Genomic DNA, 12,595 nt, shown 5'->3' with positions numbered 1-12,595 from the left:
TTGACTTTATAACACACATAGTTTTGGAGCTATTGTAAAAATATTTTTTAGTCATGTTGACCTTTGACGAAAACTTCAAGATTATGCAAAAGATTGGAAATTATTTTAAAAGTGCATTAAAAGTTTAAAACGTACTCAAGGTCAGAAGTAATCTTTAAACTAGTACACTTTGCCTAGGCTTTTTCTGTGGGTAGAGTCGGCAAGGCTCCTTGGAATAGCTATTACCTCAGCAAAAAATTCGAACAATTGATACCTGAACGCATTGAACATAAACCTCGCACTGTGGGTTAAGACTATTCGCTTAACCCAGAATTATCTTACCAAAAATATTGTATATTATTATTGTCGACCTTGTCTTCCATCTGAGTACAACAAAAATTTTAATGATTGATATTATCCTGTCTCTGACGATACTCTCTGTTTATCCACCACGGCATAAAAATGAGCTGTTTCTCATGACCAGAAATTACTGTTATAAACATAAAAACACACACAAAAAATATTTGGAGCTACACAATCACTTGTTTTCTAATGTCGATGTTTTAAACTACCCACAACAATACCTTTAAGACAACAAAATTAAAATAAAAAAAATAAAATCGAAAAACCGTAAAATATTTCATTAACAACTCTGTGTTCAACATTTATAATAAAGGTAGATGACATTTTAACATCTAAGTATCAGAGAAGTTATACAATATTAAAAAGCGTGGTACACATGTGTGATTGAGATCGTTCGAATGCAACAATTGTGCTTATATAACAAGATTGCTTGAAAAAAAAAATACACTTCGTAAAATACAAAAGTAAAATCAACAGTCACAAGTAAAGAAAAACTATATGTGCCCTATAGTTGTACCCCAGCATACACGTTCTTCACGGAAGAAAATAGATTTTTATACATGACTTTTTGTTTTCTATTGTTAAGGTAACTTTCCAACCATTCTAACATATTACCTGAGACACCATACATTTTAAGCTTATAAATCAATCCCTTTTCAGTGGCGTAGCATCGTTTTTGAAAGTGGGGGGGCCAGGCAGAGAAAAATTTTTTTTACTTACCTGAAAAAGTAGACAAGCAAAAAAAAAAAAGAAAAAAAAAGAGAAAAGTTGCCCAAAGTCGAAAGTCCTATTTCGTTGGGGGGGGTTGGGGGGGGGGGGGGGGGGTGTAAGTAAACTCTTTTTCTCAGTGTCAACTACTTTTAGTACCAATACTAATACTACATTTTCGGTACATTTCTAACAGTGGGGGGGGGGGGGGGGGAACCAGGCCTTCAATTAACATTTCCTATAGTGTAAGTTAGGTTGGGAAAAAAAGTGGGGGGGGGGGGGTGGCCCCCCCGGATACTACGCCCCTGCTTTTGCCAAACTCTATCGAAAGCTTTAGATAAATTAATCAAAGATTACCATACAGCAATGTTTCCCTTCATTAACACTTTTAACAATAGTATGTTTCTAAAAGTTTATACAGAGTAGAGTGACCAGGCTGACCTGCCTGAAATTTGTAGAACAAATTATTTGTGTGAAAAAAAAATTATTCATGTATTTAAAATAACTCTTTCAAAAGGTTTGCTAGCACAACTCAAAAGAGATACAGGTCTGTAATTTGAAATCACTGCTGGGTCGTCCTTTTTAAATAGTGGTAGGACATGTGCTAGTTTCCAACTTTGAGGATAAACCTTAAGTCTTAGGGATTTATTAAATAATGAAGAAAGTGGCTTAGCTATTGTTTCTTTACAAGATTTTAACATTTTGTGGCTAATACAATCAGGGTCCACAGCTTTACTTAGAGGGAGAATAGAGACAATATCAATAATCTCGCTTTCTTGGATATATAAGTCACTGAAACTTTCTACAACTTTGGACTTGAATGTTGACAACTCGTATTCCCCACTACATTTTGTTTTTCTATCAGAGATCGATGTGAAAAAATAATTTAGCAGTTCGATTTTCTCTTTATAGGAAATTGAATAAATGCAAAAACTAACCCTTATCTCTCCGATTCACACTTGTTTATAAATGCAAGCAGAATGTTTTAATAATTTTACAAATGCATGACCAACGACCAGGTAAGTGAATTTACGAGTTCTATTTTTATTGAAAATGCAGCTGTCGACGCTATAAAAAAGACTGGATTTTAATTTATCGTGTGGAATGGTTGTATATAAAAATGAAAAGTCTTAAAAATAATTACCGCACTGAAAAAAATAAACTAGTGAAAGTCACTGGGAAGACTAGTAAATTTACTGTCCATACAATCACTACCTTAAAAGTAGTTTTACCAGGTATCGGGTAGCTTTACTAGATAACATTAGTAAATCCAAGAATTTCTAAGTAACTTTCAATAGGTATCTTAGTAACTTTACGACCACTATTCCACGTTTAACTGAGTTAGCTAGTACACGGAGTGATTACTAATCACAAAGAACGCTTTACAAGGCACACTAGTTAAATCATCTAGGTAATTCTCTCAGTGCGATTGACCATGGCCTCAGAGTTTGGCCCACTTTTAAAAATTTTAAACGTTGGTCATAACTTGAACCGTCAGTGCTAAAGTTTTCATGTCTTACAGATATGTTTCTTGTGACAAGACTTTCCTTTGGAAGGCTTTGTATACGATCAAATAATTTTGAGCTCAGAGTTTGTTACTACTAATTACTGAATTGACGACGGATTTTTTCCGTTATTTCCCGAAAAGGAGCACACGGCGGGTTATACCAGTCGGCAGGGGAAGCTCACTTCTCCATGGCACCTGATCCCACCTCTGATGTTTTAGAGGTCCGTGTTTGCTCTGCTCCTATTTTGTATTGTTTTATGGACTTTGGTGTTGAATACTGTTCCTTATCTCCATATCCTGCATACGGAGTCTATATCTCTCAGTTGATTCGATATGCAAGAGCATGCTGTACGTACGAACAATTTCTAACACGAAGTGAATGACTGACATGCAAACAAGTTGATGAAACAAAAATAACAGCAGTCTCTTTTAAAGGCATCATTTTGTAAGTTCTATGATCGATACGGATAGATAAACAGACGGACGGACAGGGCAAATACTATATAATTATCCCCGAATCTTATGAAGTTTTCTAAGAATAGTTATTCTTGGTTGATTCTACTCGATATACCACGGACGACAATGTAATGAGTGTTTTTCGGGATAAATTTGTTCTGACGTAATTTTCCGATTCCTTTTTAGCTCACCCCACGGAAACTGACAAAGCTTATTTATGTGAAACCTCAGTGTCGGCGTCGGTAACGGCGTCCCATGTAAACGTTTTTGGTACAATTTTCTTTTAAAGTACTTCTTTGCCCTAGAGTGATCAGACATCCATGGGGCATGCTTCTAGTGTGTTCTGTTATAACAGCCAAGATTTCAGATGTTTCATTTTCAGGAAGGGAATGGCCAAATTAATGATTTGAAGTAGGTAAAAGGTGCAGGTATATGTGTTGGGTGCAGGTCTCCTTTCTAATTTCAGCTAAGGAAAGGTTATTTTTTTAGAGCAGGTAAAGGTTTTCGGTGCATGTTAAAGTTTTTAATGCAGGTCTCTTTTCCAAATCACTATTAGCCCTATGTTGACCAAAGTTGCATGGATGATACATCTAAGGATGCACACTATCAGGCTTGCTTCCGATTCTAGATCTAACCGAGTGATCAGGTTAAAGTTTATGGTGTTCTTATGGTTTCATTTCCACTTTACTGTATTCACTATTTTGACCAAACTTGCAGAATTAAAAGGACGCACATTCCCTGGCTTGCTTCGGATGCTGGATATAACATTCATTTGTGGATGAGTGAACAGGTTAAAGGTTAAGGTCTTTGCTGTAGGTCTCATTTTTAACAAGGAGTCCTATGTTGACCCAATTTACCTGACTGATACATCTATTAACACTTTTCAACTTACAGAATTAAATTGTTATGCAACATAAACTGACTCCTCACGTCATAGAAATATTACGTTACCATTTCCCCGCAAGCACTATAAAAAAGTTGAAATTTGGCAATAAATTAAAGATTTAATGAACGTGCGTGAAAATGCGTGATTGCAGGGAAACGGTAAATGCGTGATTTTGCGTTAGAAATAGGAAATGGTATATTCCGTTTCGTTAAAATGCGTGACTGCGGGGAAGAGGGATGAGGATGTTTCAAAATGGGTAATAACTATAAAAACAAAGGGATAACGAAAAATATAGAATTTTTTTTTACAATTTAGTCACAATGTTTTCGGGTGCAAACTGTTCCTCTCATAAGATATACAGTCCTTCGTTGTCAATATATCTGATCGCGTGCAAATGCAGTGGTTAGAGCGTCTGTTCCAGAGTTGCGAGGTAATTAAGGAGTAACTGATCCTTACGTCGCGGGTTCGAATCCCGCGGTGGGACGTGTAGACCGGTACTTCGGATGAAACCGTATAAACCGAGATTGCGTGTCGCAGTGGACGCTGGCATGAAACATATCCTTCACTGCTCAAAGTGCTGAGTAAAGGACAAAATTTGCAGCTTTCCATCGGCAAGTGGTGGCGTCTATTTGAGTGAAAAAATTTCGAAAGGGATGTTAAACAACATTTAATATATAATCAATCAATGTTGTCAATGTGTAGCGTTGTTAATTTCCGAGCATGTAAATACTAAATAATTAATATTCCATCCACAAAAACTACTATATTCCTTATCTCTTAAAATGAAAACACAGCGTAAAGTTCACATATTTATTATAATGGCAAAAAATCCAAAACTTACTCCTCCCATGACGCAATAATAACTCCTCTTTCCAAAATAACTCCTCACTGGGAATACAAATACAAAATCTAGGTCAGTGCAGAGGAGTAAAAGAAATAAATAGGTTACTGAGTTACATGTTAGCCGAAATAATAAAATACTGTAATTAACTTTCAATGATTAAACAGCACTAGCCCCCCCCCCCCCCCACTTTCAGATCGGGGGGGGGGGGGGGGGGGGGGGCAAGAGTATGTTTGTGCCCCCCCCCCCACTTTTTGAAGGGGGGGTTAGCCCCCTCACTTTTAAGTTTGTGACTACGCCTCTGACATTTATTCTTATGTCATGATGATACCCATCAAAATGGCTGTGTAGAAAAGACGACAACATCAAACCGGGACTCATCCCGACATCATTTTTTATGTTATACACTATAGAGATATTTCCGGTGTTGGGAAAAGGTAAGTTTTTTGCTTACTATTTTAAAGTTAGTTTTTTTTTAACATAGTCCTAAACCAAAGGGGTTGAATTTCAATCACAACATCTTAAATAAAAACATTTTCTTTATTTTATTTAAGATAGTATGAGTTATCTTTGACGATTGAGATAAGTTTTATGTGTCTCCATTGCCTAATGACATGTGACAGTGTGAGGCTATGTTGAAATAATTGTCAGTAGAGCAGACGAGTAAACAGTCCGAAACTATACAAAAATCAGCAATGTGGTTAATAGAAGTCGTTTTCCATTCAATAAAAAAATGTGATAATCTGCTAATGGGTGGCACCCTACCCCTTTTTCTTTTTACCTCAACCTTAGAGCCGTGCAAACATTAATCTCAGCGACATGGGTAGAGACTGAAAATTTGGACTATCGTCTCTACCCATCTCGCTGAGATTATGCAAACATGTCATCTCTTCCTATTCAATACGAGATATAATTTAGAAATAATTTAATGTACAGCAGTCGGTATGTAGGTATTGTAGTAGCAGAGTCTGTTATCTGTTTCTAGATAGGCCTATATTGATGGCTACGTACATGATCGTAGTGATTAGGGTAGAATAACCTTGATTTAGTGTAATTTTCCATGACCGTGAACATTTAATGTCAAAGTTAATTTTTATTTTCTCTGGATAATATGTAGTTTTTACTCAAATAGATGATATGCATATATCCTACTTTAAGTAAATTTAAAAGTGTATACGACATATTTTTTGTGTTTTAATCAAGATCTGTGAATATATTATTTGTGGACAGTTAAACTGAAGGTAAGTAGAGATGATGTTTAAAAAAGAAAAAAATATTCAATGGATAACCCATCCTGTAGAACTCTGTTCGTAGAGTCTACCTAGTAAGTTCTTTATCATGTTTATTTTACAAAATAATCTAGTAATTAAAACCTTTTTTCATATTTGGGCTGAACGGTGGTATTTTTCACGTTTTTAAGAGAACAGTATCCAGAAAACTCTTTTCACTAGAAAAATGTGTAATCCTAAAAAGTCTTATTTTTATTATTTTCTGGTGGTGGGGCGGGGGTGGTGTTATGTTTTTTTCCAAAGTGATCATGAAACATGAAGAAAATTCTTGAAAGAATTTGATAAAGATATTTTTACAAAGTGAATGTTTTTCCTAGACCTTTCTATTAGAAAAAATATGTATTAATTGGTCAATTGGATACATTTTAGTATTAATTTATTATTTTCATGACCCCTCTCTCCCCCCTTAGAGTATTCAGAAGGGTAGCTTAGACTTATTTTAGATTTTCTTTTTGCCATAGGCTGGCATACACATCAGATCCCTCTGTGACTAAATGACTGAATGAATTACATTTTAAAAGAAAACTTTCAGAAGATATTCAATTATGGTGAAACTTAAATGAATACATATACAGTATTCTAATCCATTGATAAGGTTTCATTGATAAAGTTAAAATATTGTTTGTTCATGACTTCCAGATTGGTGAGTTCTGCTGGCCATTACAGTAATGAGTGTTAACTGACAACTTGATAAGGTCACAAAGGCCTCTCTGTGTGTACTCTACATCTTTTATCAGGGGTTGATCAGTTATCTTTATCTTTAAGTGACTTGCTTGCTTGACAGATTATTCAAACTATCTTGTATATTTTTAAAAGACATTTGCAATTATAATGTTTGTCTGTGGTCATACAGCTCCATTTGTAGTGTTCAGTGTATTTTTTTTTTGTTTGGAGGGGGGGGTGTTCATAGGTTTGTTGAGAGGGCTTATAAGTGCTGGTCTGGTCTTTTCAATCCATACAATACCTAAAGTGATGAGAATCAATGCACCCTGTAGTAAATTGTAAATCATTTTTTCACAAGGTTTAAGCTTCAGATTCTTGCAATCACCTGCTTTACACCAGCATTATATTTACAGAATGGGAAGGCTTGGTGAAGAAGTTGAAACATTTGTCAGATTTGATGACAAGAATTTATGGATCTCCATGGCAACAATTATCTTTAATCCTTTGTTTTGGAATGTGGTATGTACAAGTAAGTTTATTTCTGAATATTATTGAGGCTGACTGATAATTTGTGTGGTAAGAGATTCATTTGAAACATAAAGTGTGTAATTTTACCTGATGGAGTTTTCAGTGAAATATTCCATAGTGCTTTTGTCTTGCATTACATTTCATGAAAATGTGTCCTAGTTTATGACCGTAAATTTTGGTAAGAGTTATCTCCCCTTTTTTTAATTAACAAAAAAAATCATTTAAAAAAATTGTAGCAGGTAAAGAAAAAATGTTTTCCAATTGTCATTCTATTTTTAATGTTTCAATGCATCTTTCCACTGCAGGATTTATTGATATTCAAATTATTTGAATTTTTATTTTGAAAAAGCGATTTTCCCCATAGACTACATTATCCTGCCTACTGCCTGAAAGGATGTTATGCTGTCTACCCACCTCACATTGCTAATGTGCCCCCTAGTCATTTAAAACTTTTGTGGTCAATCCTTTTCCAATTTAAAATACTCTAATACAAATCAGAGTATTTTGTACTTGACAGACATTTAAGGGTAGGGAATTTGGTCCCATTAGGGATGGAAATGTTTAAGGACAACATAGAAAGTTCAAATCCACTGTGGGATGTGGAGACCGGTCCTTCAAATGAGACCATATAAATTGAGGTCCTGTGTGGCAGTAGATGCTGGCATGAAAAAGATTCCTCACTGGTTTATGGCTTTGCTGAGCAATGGTCAAAATTTGCAGCTCTCAACTTGCAAGTGGTGACATCTCCACATGAGTGACAAAAAAATCAAACATTAACTCCCACCTTATTGACTATTCCCCAAAATACACATAAACTGACTCTTCACCAGCATATCTTTCACTTGTCATGTCCTTAGTGATAACCAAATGTAACAGAAGGGGGAGAAAAACTGGTGGAATCCTGCTCCCCTGAATCCCCAGTCAGCAGGTTCTGTACCCTAGCTAAGTTATCTAGTTGTTGGTGATCAAACCTGTCTGTCAGATCAAAATACTTTTATTGAGTCCCATTGAACTTGTTTTACTTTTTACAGGTAGCTAGATTGGAATACAGACACCACATTGTATCCTCGTTATTTGGGGGCCCCAGAAAGGGTTGTGTATTTCTGGCCCTGACTATTGTAGGACTGGGGTTCTTCAGAGACTGGTGGTGAGTACTGATTACTTATATTTGTACTTACATGTATGATAGGAAAAATCATGGGAATTGATTACAAATATAATGCAATTTGATTACTCATTATTTATTATGACAAGAACTACACTGTAATTACTTATTATGAGACTTGATTTTTTTTGTCTGTTCTGTAGGTTTAAGGTGGCTTGTGACTTTTTGTCTTTTCTGTAGGTTTAAGTTGGCCTGTGACTTTTTGTCTTTTCTGTAGGTTTAAGTTGGCCTGTGACTTTTTGTCTGTTCTGTAGGTTTAAGGTGGCCTGTGACTTTTTGTCTGATCTGTAGGTTTAAGGATATCCGATCCTCAGCCAGGAAGGATAACTCCAAAAATTAATATTTAAATTGAAATGCATCAAAATGAAGCTTAAAAATTAATTTTTTTCATGCAACAATTTTCATTTTATTTATCTTTATAAGATTCGAGCTCTTTGGAAGTTTTAGAAAAGGTCCTATAAAAGTTGACATTTGTACCCTATAAAAGGAGAAAAAAATAATACAGTTTTAGAGAAATGAGATTTTCTTGAATCCATCCATAGATATCAATGCTTATTAGCATTATGTGAAATGAGAAGTGATTTGTGATGCCCTGCAATGACAACAAAAGCCTTCTGCACTATGTATTATAGAATACATGACGGAAAAAGAAAACAAAAAATTCCAACTTAGTATAAAAATCATGACAATTTCTCTGAATGCCTGGATACCTATCATTTTTTAACCTAAAATATATTTGTTGATCTACATTGTATTTGCAATTATAAAATGCGTTGCTCATATTCAAATTCGCTTTTTCTGCAAAAATATTGGAGATTTGACAATTCGCTATGTAATATGATTAACTTGAATCATTAACTTTAAAGAAATACTGTGGATAAATTTACATAACTTTGTAAATTCAGAGATACTTTTATGAGTTTTTTGATTACTTAACTGCTAATTTTACAAACCTGAGGATCGGACTACCTTAATGTGGCCTGTGACTTTTTGTCTGTTCTGTAGGTTTAAGGTGGCCTGTGACTTTTTGTCTGTTCTGTAGGTTTAAGGTGGCCTGTGACTTTTTGTCTGTTCTGTAGGTTTAAGGTGGCCTGTGACTTTTTTCTGTTCTGTAGGTTTAAGGTGGCCTGTGACAGTCAGCCAGAGTGGCCCTTCCTGTATGATAACAACTTCCTGTTCCTGGGCTATAGCTGTATTCTGATTGGTTCCATGCTGGTCTTTTCGAGCTACTGGGCTCTAGGTTTCTATGGAACCTTTCTAGGTTTGTATATATATCTTTTAATACATGTATGATTATACATAAGTATAATGCATTTATTGAAAGACAAGAGTGTTTGTTCATATGACATTGCTTTAGGTCTGGTTAAAGTCATATCTAAAAGTCAAGAGGTTAAAAGTCAAATTTATTTAAAATTGCAAACCTTCAAGGGCTATGTAATTAAAACACCTTTTGATTGAATTTGATGTTTATAACCAGATTCTGATTTAGAATTATAGTACAGTGAAAGCTGTCTAATCTAACATGCACTGGGAGACGAATTTTGTGTCGAAATAGACAGGGTGTCAGATTGCACCGTGTTCAAAAACATGGAATAGTAAAATTGAAATAGGAATAAAATGTAATATTGATATGCCAAATGTAAAGGATTACACAGGTGGTGGATTACAGTTTTCACTGTATATCCAAAATAAGGAGAAATGGGTTTTGATCAGAGCATTTCATTTTCATATTCAAAGTAATTTCTTTCATGGCTATTTAAGTAAGAATGAATTTAAATCAGTTCAAAATAAATGATGCTATCTGAACTGTAAAAAATATACAATTAACTTTAATTTACATGGAGGAGTAACCTTTGAGCTTTGCATTAATTTTTCCTTGTTATATATTTATCTCCTTTGTCCTTCTCAAACCATTCATTCAAAAGTGTATTTATAAATATATAGAAATATTTTTTCTCAAAAAGGAAAATTTCATAGTTGTAGATGAATATTATAATAGTATTAAAATTATGAATAAAAGTTTATAAAAAGAAAAAAAGATAATTATCACAATATGTCTATGATAAAAAATTTTTTTATCATTGTAGGTGATTATTTTGGAATATTAATGGATTCTAAAGTGACAGATTTCCCCTTTAACGTAATAGACAACCCCATGTACTGGGGCTCAACTCTTATATTTGGTGGAACGGCTATAGTGTGGGTATACTGTTTTGAATTACTAGTACTCAGTTTTCTCTATGGTTTTCTAAGAAGGAACAATTTTGTTTTTTGTCAGCACAGTTCCCATGTGTTTCAAAAGGAACACAAAAGGAACACACCTTTATGATATCTGAACAAAACACAATACACAGTTAATTTTTCTGTATATCTGTGGACTTAGCAGTATATTTTTAAAAAAATTTTCTTACCATTAAACCTGACATGTGATGTTGTAAGAAAAAGGTCAAGGGTTTTTTTTTCTAAGAAAAAAAATCAGTTCATTGTTTTTTCTAACTATTTTATCATTTTTAATTAGTGAAGATTTGAATTTTTTTTATTGTAGGAAAGCTAGTCAGGCTGGTCTGTTATTGGCTTGTCTAGTCGGTGTGATCTACAAAATAGCACTACTCTTTGAAGGGTAAGATTTTTTATTCTTAAGTAACTAAGCTTTGTAAATATAATAATTAAACCAGTTATTTTTTGTTCATGAATGGTTGTTTCTTCATTGAAGGAAGATATATGTTTACTGAGTAAACTTTTTTCTCAACAGTCCATTTACAAGGGATATCTACAGACAGAGTAATAAAACAGTGTAAAGACTTAGATCACAAGTAAAGGGTAGCAGAGATGAAGAGCCTGAGTAAATGTACCTCCAAGCACAGAAGAGTAGCTGACAAAGGAAGCATTTGAAAAGTTCAGTGTGACTGTGAATGTGTGGAATGTCTCTCTTGTACATATGTTAATGTTTAAATGATTCATTTAGTTCATGGTTGCCAAATTTATTAAAATATGTTTTACTTTGTTAGATTTTTATATATTTACACTCAATGCAAACAAGAAAGTATAAACCAGTAAATAAAGGCAGTTTACATCATTAGTTCTAAATAAACATTTGTCACCAATAAAAATATAAAAGGTTGATCTGATTAATGAAATTGTACATCATATCATCATTGCTATTGCTATTTGATCACACAGCTTAATCAGAACACTGGGGGGGGGGGGGGGCTATATATTTATCTTTATCTCCCTTCCACTTTTATTAAAGGGGCTGGGGGGTTGCAGCCATTTTCAGACTATTTCTATCTCCTTTAGAAGAAGAGGTCCAAATAAAAATATACAAACTTAAAATGATCAAATTTTAAAACAATAATGTATGATTTTTTTCTTTTCCAAATGATAGCTGACAGCTTAAGATACCGTATCAAAAAAAAATAAGTTAAATCTGGTGGTTAATTTGTTGACCCACCCAGTCTCCTAAGTGTCAATTGGTTTGTACCTACATGTTGATTGGTATTGTCCAGTCAATATCGAGAGAAACCTAATCCTGACACCGAGGTATCTTTTATCAATATGGGGATGGGGAGGTATATGTATATATTTCTAAAATTATTTCTCTAATTCAAATATATATTAAGTATAAAAAAAGTTTGGGAATGGACATATTAAGAAATATTTAATATCTTTATACATATATATATGTACATATTGGTTATGCTGAGATAGCTCAATGGCTAAATAATTTTATAAAATATATCTATAGTGATTATTTATTCATTAATACATTGAGGTAGGCTAATCTGTCATCTTCTGATCGTATTATGTTACAGAGAAAGAAAACACGTAGATACTGCCGTGATACAAGGTAGGACTCTTTTTCTTCTGATGAGAAACTTTATGGTAGACACATAGAATGAAGTGAGTGTAATCAAGAATGTATTCGGAACAGGGTGAATATATTTGAAATGGTTTTATTAGAAGAAAATATTTTTATACGTGCCATTTTCCTGGAATTACGCTAATACAGTCATATTTGATTGGTCTTCGAAAAGTCTAAGGATACCTCTCTCTCTCTCTCTCTCTCTCTCTCTCTCTCTCTCTCTCTCTCTCTCTCTCTCTCTCTCTCTCTCTCTCTGGTTTTTTTTTCGACGGAGTTTACTTTTCTTAAAAACCACACCCCTTTTTGGCACTATGAAAAGTTGATTCGATCTGAAATCTGATAGTTGGT

At 34.1% G+C, this 12,595-nt stretch overlaps 1 protein-coding gene across 1 annotated transcript; it reads left to right on the top strand.

Annotated features, from left to right (window-relative positions):
* The first annotated feature begins 5,152 nt into the window (after window positions 1-5,152).
* LOC134259150 (uncharacterized) lies at window positions 5,153-11,389 on the top strand. Its single transcript, XM_062741751.1, has 7 exons — window positions 5,153-5,177; window positions 7,106-7,211; window positions 8,252-8,367; window positions 9,501-9,646; window positions 10,473-10,584; window positions 10,931-11,005; window positions 11,138-11,389. The coding sequence occupies exons 2-7, from the start codon at window positions 7,107-7,109 to the stop codon at window positions 11,181-11,183; spliced, it is 600 nt and encodes a 199-aa protein (XP_062597735.1). The 5' UTR covers window positions 5,153-5,177; window position 7,106; the 3' UTR covers window positions 11,184-11,389.
* Window positions 11,390-12,595: the final 1,206 nt, after the last annotated feature.

This window comes from Saccostrea cucullata, unplaced genomic scaffold, assembly GCF_032062105.1.
Source record: "Saccostrea cucullata isolate Sc308-1 unplaced genomic scaffold, CSIRO_AGI_Scuc_v1 ctg2064, whole genome shotgun sequence".
NCBI lineage: Eukaryota > Metazoa > Mollusca > Bivalvia > Ostreida > Ostreidae > Saccostrea > Saccostrea cuccullata.
Note: the sequence above shows the minus strand (reverse complement) of the source record. Positions and strands in the feature narration are given on the sequence as shown.